Below are 16,905 nucleotides of genomic sequence, written 5' to 3' on the forward strand. Positions count from 1 at the left end.
ATCTTTAAAAAATAAAAAAGAAAGAAAAGAGCAAGAGGGGAAAGAAATTCCGATATTCTGATAGAAGATTCACACATCATTCACAGTATGGAATAATATTGGAAGGTAGACTATAAGTTAAAACTGCCCACTGTAAATCCTTGAAGTGACCAATTAAAAAGAGAGGTAGGGTTAATAAGCCAAAAACGGAGATAAAGTAGAATGCTTTAAATTATTCAATTTACCTAAATAAGTCGAGAAAAGTTTAGCCAGGACAAGTGGAAAAGCAAATAGCGGGGTGCCTGGGTGGCTCATGTGGTTGAGCCGACTCCTGATTTCATCTCAGGTCATGATCTCAGGGTTATGGGATCATGCCCTGAGTCGGGATCCATGCTGAGTAAGGAATCTGCCTGAGACTCTCCTTCTCCTTGTACCCCTCCTGCCACTCTGCCTCTCTAAAAAAGAATAAAAAAAAAAAAGAAAATCATATGGAAAAAAAGTAGCAAGATGGGTGTATTTAAACCAAACCAACCAAATCAATATTTATAGTAAAAGTAAATACTCTAATCACTCTAATTAGAATGTAGAGATTAACAGACTGGATAAAATAGCAACAATTATATGCTGTCTATAAGACACACATTAATAATAAAAATATGGAATGGCTACATTAACATAAAAAATGCAGACTTCAGAACAAGGAAAATTATCAGGGATAAAGGACATTATACCAAGATAAAAGGATCAATTCATCAAGAAGCTACAATAATCCTAAATGTGCTGTATGCACCTGTATGCTGTATGCTTCAAAATATTCGTGTATTTTCCTTCACAGCAAAAACCTGGGAGAACTTCAAGGATAAATAGACAAATCTGCAATCACAGCCAGAGATTTTAATACCCCTCTCTCAATAATGGATACAATAAGTATAAAAGCAGTAAAGATAATAGAAGGCATGAACAATCTTCAATCATATTTATCTGACATTCATAGAATGGTCTACCAAACAAAAGAACACTATATAAGAAAAACTATATTCTGGGCAATAAAAGAAGTCTCTAGAAGTTTCAAAGGACTGAAATCATGTTGAGTCTAACCACATGGAATTAAGTTAGAAATCAAAAGAAGACGACACTGCCTTCACCAAAGCCACAGCCTCAGGTTCAGTCGTCTTTGACTACTATGCCTGGCATATGCTGCCTGGAAGCTCTGGCTTCATAGGTGCTTGTGTAATCTCAGGTTTCTTAACCCCAGAAAGAAAAAAAATTGGTACCTCACACCCTGAAAATTCATTTAGAAGACTGAAATTAGGGACTTCTTTTAAATTTGGACTTGGCTAACTGAGGAGCAACAAGATCCAACAGGCCAAATGCTGTAAATAAGACATGCCAGTTCAAACTAGTACTTCGGGGAGAGTCTGCTGCTGGCAAATCAGTCCTAGTTGTTTCCTGAATTTCAAGACCGTACCATTGTGGCTACTTCTATAACCCAAAATGTCTATCATGGTAATACAACAGTGAAGTCTGAAGTATGCAATGCAGCTGATTGAGAATGATACTATAGCCTAGCACCAATGTACTACAGGGAAGCACAGGCAGCTAGTTGAATATGAGAGCTCAAGTGAGAAGTCCTTTACAAGAGCAAAAAACAGAGAGAATTTCAGAAGGGGCACCTGGGTGACTCAGTGGTTGAGTGTTTGCCTTTGGCTCCGGTCATGATCCCAGGGTCCTGGGATCAAGTCCCACGTAGAGCTCCCTGCATGGAGCCTGCTTCTCCCTCTGCCTGTGTCTCTGCCTCTCTGTCTCTCTCTGTGTCTCTCATGAATAAATAAATAAAAAATCTTTAAAAACAAAACAAAACAAAGAACTTCAGAGGCAAGCGAGTCCTAACACTGTCACAGCTTTACCAGAAAACAAAGCTGACCTAGAATAAAGGAGCTGTAGATTTCCAGGAAACATAATCCTATGCAGATGACGAGTTTATTTATTTATTTTTTAATTTTTATTTATTTATGATAGTCACAGAGAGAGAGAGAGAGAGAGAGAGAGAGAGAGAGGCAGGCAGAGACACAGGCAGAGAGGGAGAAGCAGGCTCCATGCACCGGGAGCCTGACGTGGGACTCGATCCCGGGTCTCCAGGATCGCGCCCTGGGCCAAAGGCAGGCGCTAAACCGCTGCGCCACCCAGGGATCCCCTAGATGACGAGTTTATTATTCATAAAGACCTCAGCTAAAACATCAATGAATGTAAATGAAATATTTACAGTCATAGCTAAAAAGCTGCCAAATAATGAACCACAGAATCCAGGAGCAAATTCTGCCAGAGAAGAGTAGCAGAACTTACTGAACCCAGACAGCCAACCAGGGGTCAGTGCAATTAAACCACCAGTTTGAGCTAGCTGGAATACTCTCCTGCTTCCTAAATGTTAGTAACAGTGAAATTGGTGCACTTAAACCAGTCCAGTATGACTTCTAAAAAGAGGCAGTCAAGTTTCTAATACAGAATTATTTTTATTTTTATTTTTTAAAAGATTTTATTTATTCATGAGATACAGAGATAGAGAGAGGCAAAGACATAGGCAGAGGGAGAAGCAGGCTCCATGCAGGGAACCCGATGTGGGACTTGATCTCGGGACTCCAGGATCACGCCCTGAGCCAAAGGCAGACACTTAACTGCCAAGCCACCCAGGTGTCCCCAGAATTATTTTAAGTGTTTTGAAATTAATTTTTAATAACATGGATGTGTCCCTCTGCCTATTACAGCAATAGGAGGAGAAAATGAGAGTTGTGTGTCCACTTTATTCAAGGGCTCGGGAAAATCATTTCTTATCACCAGAGATGTAACAAATGACTATCTGGACCCTCAGTTAACCAGACAGTTCTATGAAAAAGTCTGTGAAAAACACTTTAAACTTACTGATTTGGACTTTGCGAAAATATGTTTTAAAAAGGAAGTTCTAGGGCAGCCCCAGTGGCGCAGCGGTTTAGCACTGCCTGCAGCCCAGAGCCTGATCCTGGAGACTGGGGATCGAGTCCCACGTCGGGCTCCCTGCATGGAGCCTGCTTCTCCCTCTGCCTGTGTCTCTGCCTCTCTCTCTCTCTCTCTCTCTCTCTCTATCACAAATAAATAAAAATTAAAAAAATAAATAAATAAATAAAAATAAATAAATAAATAAATAAAACGCAAAATTTTAAAAATCGATATATCAGAATTTGTAAATCAAATATCAGAATCATTTCAAATTAATTACCTTAAAAACTCAAAGTTTGGGAAGTTTTCTTACAGAACAGTTGCTATGACTTTTTATCAGTCCTTTAAATATCTTCAATACTGGCAAATATTCATTATTGAGAATACATTTATTTATTTTTTTAGTGGGCAGCAAAGCAAGGTTTATTGAGTGCTAATAAAGTTTAATGAAAGATAGAGTACAATGCTCCCAGAGAGGGAGGGGACTAGAGAGGGTTGCCTGAGAATAATATCTATTTTGGAAACAGCTTGGTCATTTGGAACTAAGTCTTATAAATCAGAAACAGTGATTTAGGGTGATATAATATCTTAATACGTGAGGTCACGGCTTTGGAGTATGATAGTCATAAATTTGAGTCAGAGCTCTACCCTGATTTCTACTAATTTAAATTCGCTGAACCCTACTTCTCTCATCTGAAAAGCGAAAAAGGCAATCACTTCTTGGCTTTCTGGCTAAGATCAAGTGAAAATCAAGAAAGTTATCATTATAGCCACTGTGAAGATTAAGTGAATCTTCTATATAGTGATGATTCACTATATAGACTTCAAGTGAATCTGGCCATATATAGGAAATAGATAGATAGATAAATAGATAGATAGACAGATAGATAGATAGATAGATAGATAGATAGATAGATAGATAGATAGATAGATATTACACACGGTAAATAACAAACATTTGCTTTCTCTTCTCTACGGTCATTTTAATCATTATTTCAAACTGTGAGCCACATATGATAAATCTGTCACTTATAACACTTGTAAGAAAGAGATTTTCAGTTTATCCATTTCCCAGTTATTGATTTTTGCCCTAAATTATATGAAACAGTATTCTGACATAAGTAAAAGTCAGTGGGCAACTTACCTGTGGAAGCCATCTTTCAAAACTTCTTGCCTCAAAATAATTTCAGAACAAGTGGCCTTTTTGCCTATAAGAACCAGAAGACTTTTTACATTCAAATAAGCACTTAAATGAAAGAATATTTACATAATTAGAAAATAATTGTTTGAATAGGCCTTACTTGCCTGGAAAATCTAACCAACCTATAAACAAAACAAAGGCTTTTAAAACTTAAGCAATCTGAGCTACCTAAAAAGCTATTTCTAATACAGCATAGGCATTAAGAACATTGACTTTGGAGTTAAACTGCCTACTTTCAAATCCCAGTCTGTCACTTAAAGCTATGTGACTTTGGACCATATAGTTTATCTCTCTGCTACTTGTCATGAGAATTTAATACATGTAGAAGCATTGGGAACAGGGTTTATCACACAGTTAAGAGCTCTATATAAGTGTTTGTCATTCATACTATTTTATTCAGATGATCCCAGGACACCAAAAGGAACAGAATGCCTAAAGACAGGAATTTTCAGATTTAATCCTAGCTCACTGAAACTGTGTTTCACATACATATTGCCAACTTCTGTATCCTACCATCCACACCTGTAAAACTGAGAAGATGGAACATTTATACCTTGTGAAGATGTTGGGAATGTTTAAAACAGAGAAACAAAAACTTGAGGCTTTTCAAAGATTCAAAGGATTCCTTTTAAACTTAGAATAACCTAAAATCTCACTGTACTAACATCATGCAGAATTCAGATATTAAAACTATCACCCAATGTCAGCATCATAAAATTAAAAATTCAGAGGCGCTGGGTGGGGCGGGGGGGAGGGGTACTCAGTCAATTAATCATCTGACTCTTCATAGGGTTCAGGTCACGATCTCAGGGTTGTGAGATGAACCCCAAACAGGCTCTGCACTGGGTGTAGAGCCTGTTTAACGTTCTCTTTCTCAAAATAAGTAAATACACGATTCAGCTACTAATGACCATCAATTCTGCTAGGTGTCTTGCTATGGAACTTTACTCCATTTTCAAAAGCCAGAAGGAAGTACATGGAAAAAACATTAAAACAAACAAAGAAAATCATACACTACTGTGTGATGCTAAGTCTATTAGATTTATTCCTGAAAAGTCCCTTGAAATAAAATGATATGAAAATGAAAACACTGCAATATCCAAGGGAAGGTAAAAAGTATGGAAAAATAATGTTTATTAAATGATAACCATGTGACAAATCCTCTACTTGGGGCTTTTATGTGTTTTAACTTTCATAAACTAGCAAAATAGGTAGGCAATATTACTGCCATTTGCACACAGGAGGAAACTCTAATAAATAGTTCTAACTGGCTGTGGGCCATAACACTTACTGATCAGAAGCAAGATTTACCAGAGTTTTAAAGCCTAAGATATTTTCACTTTCCTAGCTATTTAAAAAAAACCCTTATTTGCTTCAGAGAAACATATATAATCATTTCCAAAAAATAACTTTGGGTAGCGCTTGTACAAATCCAGATGTTTCATTATGTTAAATTTTAATAGGGGTGGAGAGTAAGGATTTATATCTAGCTATAGATTAAATTAGGAAAAAAAGGTCAGATTAATAGGCTTAAATTCTATTGGGACATATACTAGAGAATAGTAAATCACATTCATCTTGGGGTGGTAGAAAGACTAAGTTAGAAATAGTAGAGCAAATAGATTACTTATGATTTTTAAAGCCAAAATACCATTATCAAAATTAATTTGTTGCATCTGAATTGACCTTCGAGATTTTTCCACTTAAGGACGCCCGGGTGGCTCAGTGGTTGAGCATCTGCCTTTGGCTCAGGTCGGGATCCTGGGACGGGGTCCCACATCCAGCTCCCCCGCAGGAGCCTGTTCCCCCTATGCCTATGTCTCTGCCTCTCTCTCTCTCAAGAATAAATAAAAATTTTTTAAAAAGATTTTTCCCCTTAAATAGTACTTTATGGTGGCTTGAACTGGCTCTGGAAATGGACCTCTTTCTATTCATAAAATGTCAGTCCTGGGGCAGACCCGGGTGGCTCAGCAGTTTAGAGCCACCTTCAACCCAGGGTGTGATCCTGGGGTCCTGGGATCCAGTCCCACGTCGGGCTCCCTGCATGGGGCCTGCTTCTCCCTCCGCCTGTGTCGTCTCTGCCCCTCTCTCTCTCTCTCTTTCTCTCTGTCTCTCATGCATGAATGAATAAAATCTTAAAAAAAAAAAAAAAATGCCGGGATCCCTGGGTGGCTCAGTGGTTTAGCACCTGCCTTTGACCCAGGGTGTGGTCCTGGAGTCCAGGGATCAAATCCCACATGGGGCTCCCTGCATGGAGCCTGTTTCTGTCTCTGCCTCTCTCTCTGTGTCTCTCATGAATAAATAAATAAAACCTTAAAAAAAGAAAATGCTAGTGCTGGAAGTCTTTCCGTAGCACCAAGTCCAGTTGTCTAAAAATTCACTTTGGCTTCATAATACTTCAAATAAATTTGGAAACCTAAAATGTGAAGACAAAAGCAGGGACTGGCTAGTCTAATATCCTCATTCTACAGATGGAGAAAGTTACCTAATTTGTATGGACTTTCCTGATTGTAACGACTACTGCACGTCCCCACTACTCTGCAAGCTCCACGAGGGCTGGTCCACAGCAGCCAGCACACACTGCGACCCACCAACTCGCTTGCCCGGCCTGTGGCCATAGAACAGCTCCAGCCCAGTCCAACGAAGCACCAAAGAAGTTTGTAAAACAAAACTAGTTGTCCTCCCTGCCCATGCCTTCTCCGTGGCCTTGCGGGGAGCCCCTGGGGACCAGGCTCCACGCATCCGGACACGTGACGGCCGCAGGTCTTCAGGACCGCTCAGGTGGAGGGCGGCCAGTACCACCTCTGAACCCCGAAGCCCGGCTCTCCGGGGGCGGCAAGCACCGGGCCGGCTTGTGACCACCGCGGGCTCACCCCGCAGGCGCCCGGGCCGCGCGGAGGCCGGGAGAAGTACAGCGGGACGATGCGCCTCGGGCGCCCCCCTCCCCGCACCCCCCGGGGCCTCCAGCGCCCCCGCGTGCTCCCCGCGTACTGCCCCCAGCGGGCCCTCCAGCCCCGCCCCCGGACCCTCCGGCCACGCCCCCTCGACCCTCCGGCCACGCCCCCTCGACCCTCCGGCCACGCCCCCGCGGACCCTCCAGCCCCGCACGCGTCCCCCCAACCCCGCGGACCCTCCAGCCCCGCCCCCGGACCTCCGGCCACGCCCCCCGAGGACCCTCCGGCCCCGCCCCCGCGGACCCCCCCCCCAGCCACGCCCCCCGCGGACCCTCCAGCCCGGCACGCGTCCCCCCAACCCCGCGGACCCTCCAGCCCCGCCCCCGGACCCTCCAGCCACGCCCCCCGCGGACCCTCCGGCCACACCCCCGCGGACCCTCCAACCCCGCACGCGTCCCCCCCACCCCGCGGACCCTCCAGCCCCGCCCCCGGACCTCCGGCCACGCCCCCCGAGGACCCTCCGGCCCCGCCCCCGCGGACCCCCCCAGCCACGCCCCCCGCGGACCCTCCAGCCCGGCACGCGTCCCCCCAACCCCGCGGACCCTCCAGCCCCGCCCCCGGACCCTCCAGCCCCGCCCCCGGACCCTCCGGTCACGCCCCCTCGACCCTCCGGCCACGCCCCCGCGGACCCTCCAGCCCCGCCCCCGGACCCTCCGGCCACGCCCCCCGAGGACCCTCCGGCCCCGCCCCCGCGGACCCCCCCAGCCACGCCCCCCGCGGACCCTCCAGCCCGGCACGCGTCCCCCCAACCCCGCGGACCCTCCAGCCCCGCCCCCGGACCCTCCAGCCACGCCCCCCGCGGACCCTCCAGCCACGCCCCCGGACCCTCCGGCCACGCCCCCGCGGACCCTCCGGCCACGCCCCCGCGGACCCTCCAGCCACGCCCACGCGTCCCCCCCACCCCGCGGACCGTCCAGCCCCGCCCCCGGACCCTCCGGCCACGCCCCCTCGACCCTCCAGTCACGCCCATGCGGACCCTCCAGCCCCCCCCCCCCCACGCGGACCCTCCAGCCCCGCCCCCGCCCACGCGGACCCTCCAGCCCCGCGCGGGTCCAGCCCCGCGCGCGTCCCCCCCCGCGGACCCTCCAGCAACCCCCCCCGTCCCCTTCCTTACCGGCTCCGGCGGGGGCGGCCGGTGTGCCGGAGAGCCCCGCCGCCTCGCAGAGGAGCAGCCAGGCCACCGCCTGGACGCCCACGGCCCTGGCAGCCAGGACGCCGCAGAACGCGCTCCCCCACGGAGCACGCGGGGACGAAATGCGGCCGGAGAAGCCTGCGCGCGCCGCCCGCCGCTCCTAGAGCGCGCAGCCGCGTAGCGAGCGACCGGGACGGAAGACGGCGCCGCGCGCCTACGGCCCTGGCGTCCGCGGCTTCCCGCAGCCCCGGAACTTGCGGGGGACCCGGGCTGCGGGGAGCCGGAAGCCCCGCCGCGTTGGCTCGCCGCCCCGCCCCTCGGCTTCCGGCAGGGGGCGGGGCGAGGGCCGGCGCACGCGCTGTGGCGGACGCCTGCGCTGTTGCTGTGGGAACGACCGGCGGGGCGGGGACCCTGACGGTGACCCTGGGCCGCGGTGCGGGCCGCGACCTCCGACGCCGTCCCGCGAGCCGGCCCGGCAGTTTCCCGCCGCCGCCTCCAGGTACTTGGGGTTCGGCCCTTCGGCGCGGGAATTCGCTTTACAGTCACGTCGCCGGGACTACGGCTGCGGCCTCTCCCTGCAGCGCCAGCCTCCGCCGGCCCCGAAGTCGAAGTCCGTGCTGCTCCGTGCGCTGCGCTCGGGTGGGAGCAGCCCCTTCGCGGCGGCCTAAGAGCCTCCCGTGCAGAAGATGCACGTTCCGTATCTTCTCTGAAGGGCAAGGTCAGTCTTGCACCAGCGGGGTCGTGAGTTGGAAGAAGGATCGTCCTTCTGTTGGCAGAAATCCGTACACTTTTCGGTGCTGTGGGTGTTTAGCAGAATCATGGGGTCACCGACGCCCGGGGAGTTGGGGGAAAGGGGTCCCTCCGTCTTAATGAGTTAAACTGAATGTGTAAGTAGACCTAGGTGCAGATTGGAGCTAGGACAGGTGTCTGCAAGAGGAAAGATGTCGGATTAAAAAAAAAAATTTTTATAATAATAAATTAATTAAATTTTTAAAAAGAGGAAAGATGGCGGATAAAAAAATTTTAATAAATAATAAATTAATTGATTTGATTTGATTTAAAAAAAGAGGAAAGATGTCGGATAAAAAATTAGATATTAATAAATAAATAATAAAGAGGAAAGATGTTGGAAGGTGCAATGGAAAACTGAAAATAGCAGTATAAACGTGGCGTTAAGAAATACGGAGATAAATTTTGGGAGAAATACTTAAAAGAACTGAAACTGGTTGCCTCTTAAAAGAGGGAGGGCGGGATCCCTGGGTGCGCAGCGGTTTAGCGCCTGCCTTTGGCCCAGGGCGTGATCCTAGAGACCCAGGATCGAATCCCACGTCGGGCTCCTGGTGCATGGAGCCTGCTTCTGTCTCTGCCTCTCTCTCTCTCTCTCCCTCCGTGTGACTATCGTAAATAAATAAAGATTAAAAAAAAACATTTGAGGTCACCACAATAGCAACAGGAGGTGACTATGAAATTAAAAAAAAAGAGAAGGAGGGCAGGGGACAAGTTTTTTTTTTTTGTTACAATTCTCAGAATTAGTTTACATTTTATATGATATAAACATTAATACAAATAAAAGTTAAATTTTAAAAAGAAAGACTCTGTAGCCAAAAAGACTACATTGTTATCAGTTGCATACATCGAGCCATTTGCTCGAGTCTGTGGAATTTATATTGTGCTCAGTGGGATCTCCTAGAAAGCTTACTAACAGACCAGATTTTAATGATGTGGGAGTAGTAGTTGTGAAGAAGAAGGAAGAGAAGGAAGAAGAGGAGGAGGATCATTTGCATCAGATCAGAGCACAGTAATTTGAAAAAGTAGTTCTTTATAATTAATTTATTTTTTAAAGATTTTATTTATTTATTGAGAGACAGAGAGAGAGAGAGACAGAGACACAGGCAGAGGGAGAGGCAGGCTCCCTGCGGGGGAGCTGGCTGGGGGATTCGATTCCAGGACCCCAAGATCGTGACCTGAGCCAAAGGCAGATGCTCAACCACTGAGCCACCCAGATGCCCCTATAATTAATTTCTTAATAGTAAAAATTCTGACATCTAACAATAAGGAGCGAATGGTATATCCATAGGACAAAACACTTGACAGTCATAGAAATGTCCACATTAGTAAAGCATCTGAGGACAAAATCATGTAAGTCATTAAATTTACAAGGCAATAGATAGATGTATAATATAAAAAGTAGTATACTAAAAAAAAAACTATGTAGAAAAAAACAATCAAGGATCATTTTATATTTGTTTCCTCCTCCTCCTCCTCCCTGACCCTGTCCCCAGTTTTCTCCAATGTACCATGTTCCTTTGGTAATTCTCTAGCAGAATCAAGTTTGTGAAGATATCATCACCCTGTGCTGCTTTACCTCTAGGTTCCTTGACATTTGCAGGTTTTCCTGAGGATATCATAGTCCCATCTAAAGCAGTCCCTATAATTAAGTGTATTTTGGCATTGGGGACCAGGAAGAGGGAATAGAAAGTATTAACTACAAAATAAATAACTGTGTTTCTTGTAACTGAAGAAACATTATGAGACAAATTAAGTTGAAATAAAAACCATGTCAACCTTATTGCCTTGTATATGTAGAGGTTCAATCTGTAATGGGTTTGCATTTTTTTTTATCAGACCTATAAACACCTAAAGGTTATACATGGGCTGTGTCTTATATTAGTACATTAAATTATTTTAAAAGATTGTATTTATTTATTTACTTACTTACTTGAGAGAGCCAGAGCAGTCTTGTGTGAGTGAGGGGAGGGCCGGATGGAGAGGGTTAGAAGCAGACTCCGGCTGAGTACAGGCTTGAACCTAAGCTCATGACCTGAGCTGAAACCAAGAGCTGGCTGCTCAACTGTCTGAGCCACCCAGGCGCCCCAGGACATTAAATTAAACAAGTATGTATGGTATTTTGCTGGGATATTCTGGTGAACAGTGGATATGTTCCCTGCCCACATGTGGCATATAGAATAGAAGGAAAGATAAATCATTTAATAAGTAATCATAAAAAACTTGATGAGTAGGGACACCTGCATGGCTTGGCGGTTGAATGTCTTCCTTCGACTCAGGACGTTGATCCCGGGGTCTTGGGATCGAGTCCCACATCGGGCTCCCTGCATGGAGCCTGCTTCTCCCTCTGCCTGTGTCTCTGCCTCTCTCTCTCTCTCTCTCTCACATGAATAAATAAATAAAATCTTTTTAAAAATTGATGAATAAAATGATTAGGAAAGTACAGAGAAGACCTGGTCTGATAAACTTCTAAAGACATAATGTTTAAGGTTAAATAATCTTAGTATCTTGCCATAGAGGATGCTTGTACATACTCATTTAATTGGTAAATAAAAAAGATCCTAAAAGTTGATTCTTAGGCTGACTCAGGGGCACATGTACAATCTTTGGTTAAGAGGGCAGTACATGGAGAGGTCCAGACTGAACTACATTTCCAGGCTCATGTGTGGACAAAGCTGCATGCCTCACTGAACCAGGGATCCAACAGACTAAGGATAACCCAGGGCTAAACTGAACTTTCAGGTAGCTCTCAAATATTGAAATTTGATACGCTGAGCATGCATCTCTAGAACTGGATGGACTAGAGCCAAATCTGCTGGGGAGGAGGGGTACTGGGGATCGTGATTTATCCAACACTTAAATTTTTTTCCCCTTTAGCAGGAAGTCATTATGTGACTAACACATTTTCATCAGATTTCCTCTGATTTACCCTGAAGTGTATGTGAGAATGATGTGCACTGCCAAGAAATGTGGAATTAGGTTCCAGCCTCCAGCTATTATCTTAATCTATGAGAATGAAATGAAGGAGAAAAGTCGCCAACGCATCATGCCAGTCCGAAACTTTTCAAAGTTTTCAGGTACCTCATGTTTTATCTTGCCTCCTATCTTAAATATTCTCTAAATCACTTAGTACGAATGATTTGTCTCATAATGGAGTAACTTGGCCTTCAGAGTTGTACAGGCCTTGGTTCAAATCATGACCATCAGGGTAAATATGTGAGTTCCAGCTAAATTACTTATTGTCAGTGAGCTTCACTGTAAATGGGAATTGATAATACCACCCTTTCGGAATTGTGATGAGTTAAATGAGATAGCATTATTTAATAATATTGACTCCCTTTTCTCTCTCCAAATGTGTTTTTTATTTGTAGTCTTGATATTTTCTTAGTACCAGTACAAATATCTAAAACTGTAGTACTATCTTTTCATCTCAGATATTTTCTTGAGTTACAAGTGTTTAACATCTCCTCAAAGTGATACTAAGTCAAGGAAATAAAAAATGCATCCCTCCTACCCCCACACACTCAAAGCTCGATATAAAGGAATAATTACAGTTCTGCAAAATAATTCATTCTGAAGAAGTCACTTAGCTGCTTGGCTCTAACAGCAGATAATGCTTTCAGTAGTTTGTGGTGTATGTGTTGCGTGTAGTATATGGTTTTGTTTTCCCTCCTAGATTGCAGCAGAGCTGCTGAACAATTGAAGAATAATCCACGACACAAGAATTACCTGGAACAAGTGCCCCTGAGGCAGCTAGAGAAGTTATTCAGTTTTTTACGAGGTTACTTATGGGGGCAAAGTTTGGCAGAAACAATGGAACAATTTAAACGGGAAACAACAATTGATCCTGAGGAAGACCTGAACAAACTAGATGATAAGGAACTTGCTAAAAGAAAGAGCATCATGGATGAACTTTTTGAGAAAAATCAGAAGAAGAAGGATGATCCGAATTTCGTTTATGACATCGAAGTTGAGTTCCCACAGGATGAACAACTGCAGTCATGTGGCTGGGACACAGAGTCAGCTGACGAGTTCTGATATCAAGAACTCAAAGAATTTATTGAGCTAGCAGAAAATCCATGTTTATACAAAAAAAAATGTATCAACATGGTTCTAGAAAAATATGTAAAGAACACTAAATGTATATGTTGGGTCAAGTTTGGATTGACCATGTTACTTTACAAAACCAGGACATGTAGAGTATCTACTATGTAGATGCATGAGGAATATATGAAACCTAGACTATAGGAACCTTTAAGGAGCTTACAATCTAATTGGAAGATAACTCAAAAACTTGTGAAAAACTAATTTAACAGAATTAGGCAGCAAAAAGAGCCAAATGCTTGATAAAAGTTAAAGAGGGTCAGAACCTAGATTACCATAGGGTAGAACAGTCAAGGAAGACTTTGTCCTAAAGTAGAGAGAGAGGGGACTTTGGCTGGCCCTTGTAATGGTAGTGTTTGGTTAGAAGTTTCTATAGAATTCCAGATGAGAGAAACTGGGAGGAAAAAAAGGGGCGGGGAAATGGGGTGGAGAGGGAGGATAGTGGTAAACAGATAGGGATTAGAACATTTTATTTGAGGAACAGTAAGCAAATTATACTTTGGTGAGATCGGAGGGCATATATGGTTACCAGGCGGTTATCCTCTAGGCTTTATGTCTGTATGTGTATTTAAGTCTGTTTTCCGTGTTCTTAACTTTGGAGGAGAAGAGTAGCCCTACAGAATGCCCTGCAGCTGCAAGGGGATGTCATTTGATAGACAGCAGGGGAATTCTGCTGCTCCAGGATCAGGAAGCCTGTACTAAAAAGCATGCTAAAACCCTGAAAGCTCTTCCCATAAATAAAGAGGTTTGTTTGTAAAAAGGGAAATCTAGCCATGATGAATGAATAATAGGCATTTGCCAGCTTAGGCCTATTCGTGAGTTTCGATCCAGAAAGAGAAGATCTTTGTTGAATCAGGTTATATGCATACAGATACATCTTTCTTCTTATTACAGTATTATGTAATTGGCAGATATTCTTTGTTTTCTGGGAGGAGATTAATACTCATTACAGAAACCTGTAAAAACTGGTCACAATTTTACCTATCCATCCCTTCTCTCTTTACCATTAAAAGCCCCGTTAAAGGGATCATTCATTTTATTTTATTTTATTTTATTGATTGATTCATGAAAGACAGAGAGAGAGGGAGAGGCAGAGACACAGGCAGAGGGAGAAGCAGGCTCCCTGCAGGGAGCCCGAAGTAGGACTCAATCCCTGGTCTCCGGATCAGGCCCTGGGCCGAAGACAGGCGCTAAACCACTGAGCCCCCCGGGCTGCCCTAAAGGGATCATTCTTAACAGTGGTATCAACAGGGGCTTAAGTTGGTCATGTGCCATATGTATATTTGCCAAAGGTAGCAAAAACATTTTTAGAATCAGAGATTCTTCTGTATGTACATAGTATTCCATTGTATAGATGTAGATGATATATTTTAAAAGTTGACCTTAGGTTGTATTTCCTTTCACTATTACAAAAAATGCTGCATAAATAACCATTCTCTATTTTGTGCATTTGTAAAACAGTAAGTAATGCCTAGAGGGGAATTGCTGGGTATGTCTAGTCTAAATTTTGATATTGATAAGTTGTTCTTCAAAAAGGTTCATTCATTCATTCATTCATTCAGTGTATGTACTTAATGAATACCTATTACATGCTGAGCCTGTGCTGTTCTGGAGTCTGGGTATGCAGCAGTACACACAACAAAGTACTTGTCTTTACAATGTTACAGTCTAGTGGGAGAGGAGAGACAATAAACATAAATGCATAGAATAATGTCACATGATAAGTGCTTGGAATTCAAAGCATGGTAAAAAGAGAATGATGGAGGGGTTGGGAGCCACTTTTTTTGATAGTAATCAGAGAATGCCTCACTGTTAGAGGTGACACTTGAGTAAAAACCTGAAGGAGGTGAGGAAAAGTTGATGTGCATTTCATGAATAGTAGAGAAAGGTAGGTGCATAGGCCCCCAGGGCTGAAGTGTGTTGGCTTACTTGAGGAAGAACAAGGACACAAATGTGGCTAATATAGACTGAGCAAGAGAAAAATGGTAAGGAGATGACACTGGAGTGTATTTTACCAATCAATTTTACCAACCTTCTATGAAGGTTGTACCACTTAAACTATCAGCAATACAGGAAGGTACTTGTTTTCCCCACATGCTCATCAACAGATAGTACTATCAAACTTGTTGATCTTTGCCAATTTTATAATTTAAAAAAGGTATCTCATAGTTTTATTTTGCATTTCTTTTATTATGAGTGAGATTCAGCATTTTCATACACTAAAGACAATTTTTTAAGTATATCTACATCATTTGCTCATTTTTCTGTTTGTTACTGGTCTTCTCACTGATTTGTAAAAAGTTCTTTATTAAGGAAAATAGTTCTTGATCTGTGATAGAGTTGTAGATATTTCCACCTTTGTCATTTGTGTTTTGACTTTTCCAGGCAGATTTTTTTTAAGTCAAATTGATCAATATTTTCCTCTGTGCTTCTGCATTTTTGTCATGTTTAGAGAGGCATTCCTCCAAGATTTTATTTTTTTAATCCCGTGATTTTTTCCACACAGGAATTTATTTTGGTATAAGATACAGGATATGAATCCCAACTTTACTTTTTCCCAGATGCCCATCTACCTGTCCTAACACTTGTATATACTGAATTACCTGTCTTCTCTCCAGTGATTTGAAGTGCAGGCTTTATCATATACAAGTTCCCATATGTATCAAAATAGTTCTTTTATGTTAATGTCATCTGTACCACACTTTCCCAATTTATGTTTTTTAATGTTTATTGAGCACATCTTGTGTTCACTAAATTAAATTTGTATCTACAATAAGTAAGATACAAAATGAGCCATAACTTGTGCGTTTGGGATATTAACATAGTTTAGCCAAAACAAGAAAATGAGCCTATATGAGCTAGAGGTACCAACTAACTAAAGCAGGAGGGAAAGATCATGTGAGCTGAGCAGGTGTGGATATTTTTTTTTATTATATATCTTATCCAAAGCTAATGTTGCTGAGCTTTTTTAAAATGTTTCCAGTATAAAATGAATACATAGTCAATACCCATTATTTTAAAAATTTAGACAGATACCAGAGTGTAAAAGCAAAATGGGAAAATTCTCTCCTCAACTTCACTGAATTCCAACTCTGCAGAGAATTTGGCTTCCCTCCAGGGCTCTGGATCCTATCTTCTCCTGTGACCTTGCTTCACCAATATTCTCTCTTTCTCTCTCTCTGCCTCTGTCTTTCTCATTTTCAGCTTCATTCCCTTCTGGCTCATTCTCTACAGTCTAAACATGCAGAAGACCTTGCCGTATTGGGACTACTTGGTGGCTTAGTTACAAATCTGCCTTCAGCTCAGGTCATGCTCTTAGGGTCCTGGGATGGAGCCCCATGTCAGGCTCCCCACTCAGCAGGGAGTCTGCTCCATCGCCCTCTGCCTGAAGCTCCCCCTGCTTGTGTTCTCTCTCCCACCCCCATCAAATAAATTTTAAAATCTTAAAAAAAAAAAAATGACCTGCCATATTAAAGCAAGAAAACATGGCCTTGTTTTCTTTACCTAATACCATATCTAAACAAATTATAGCTCATCTAGTTGTTAGATTAAATCTAACCCTTCTCCAACTACTGGCCCCTTTAGCAGATCTGGCTGCAGTCTGATTCAAGAGTAGACTGAGGGGCGGGGGGAGCGGGGGGTGGGGTCCTCATCGGTTTAGCGCCACCTTCAGCCCAGGACCTGATCCTAGAAACCCGGGGTCGAGTCCCACGTCGGGTTCCCTGCATGGAGCCTGCTTCTCCCTCTGCCTGTGTCTCTGCCTCTCTCTCTCATGAATA

General features: G+C 43.9%; 2 protein-coding genes across 5 annotated transcripts in view; one reads left to right on the forward strand and one right to left on the reverse strand.

Annotated features, from left to right (window-relative positions):
• Positions 1–10,644, reverse strand: part of PIGX (phosphatidylinositol glycan anchor biosynthesis class X) — a 29,958-nt gene extending 19,314 nt beyond the window's left edge. Inside the window, exons 1-4 of the mRNA XM_077883768.1 lie at positions 10,602–10,644; positions 8,495–9,033; positions 8,219–8,396; positions 4,094–4,157 (exon numbers count right to left, since the gene is read on the reverse strand). Coding sequence (XP_077739894.1) covers positions 4,094–4,157; positions 8,219–8,396; positions 8,495–9,033; positions 10,602–10,644 — 824 coding nt within the window. The remainder of the gene's footprint in view (positions 1–4,093; positions 4,158–8,218; positions 8,397–8,494; positions 9,034–10,601) is intronic.
• On the forward strand, positions 8,604–14,837 carry CEP19 (centrosomal protein 19). 4 transcript variants are annotated; one of them, XM_077883886.1, is made up of 3 exons: positions 8,604–8,954; positions 11,959–12,099; positions 12,699–14,837. In XM_077883886.1, the coding sequence occupies exons 2-3, from the start codon at positions 11,970–11,972 to the stop codon at positions 13,058–13,060; spliced, it is 492 nt and encodes a 163-aa protein (XP_077740012.1). In that variant the 5' UTR covers positions 8,604–8,954; positions 11,959–11,969; the 3' UTR covers positions 13,061–14,837. The 4 variants fall into 4 exon arrangements, with proteins under 4 accessions (XP_077740012.1, XP_077740011.1, XP_077740009.1 ...); XM_077883885.1 differs by having other exon boundaries at positions 8,647–8,735; positions 11,900–12,099; XM_077883883.1 differs by having other exon boundaries at positions 8,814–8,954; positions 11,900–12,099.
• The last annotated feature ends 2,068 nt before the right edge of the window (positions 14,838–16,905 follow it).

The sequence above is a fragment of the Canis aureus genome, chromosome 35, assembly GCF_053574225.1.
Source record: "Canis aureus isolate CA01 chromosome 35, VMU_Caureus_v.1.0, whole genome shotgun sequence".
In the NCBI taxonomy this organism is placed as follows: Eukaryota; Metazoa; Chordata; class Mammalia; order Carnivora; family Canidae; genus Canis; species Canis aureus.

What these genes read in the sequence shown, in the direction of transcription:
- CEP19 (XM_077883886.1), top strand. Translation starts at nt 11,970, where the DNA reads ATGATGTGCACTGCCAAGAAATGTGGAATTAGGTTCCAGCCTCCAGCT. An exon ending in AAACTTTTCAAAGTTTTCAG is followed by an intron (nt 12,100 to 12,698) that starts GTACCTCATGTT and finishes TTTCCCTCCTAG; the next exon opens with ATTGCAGCAGAGCTGCTGAA.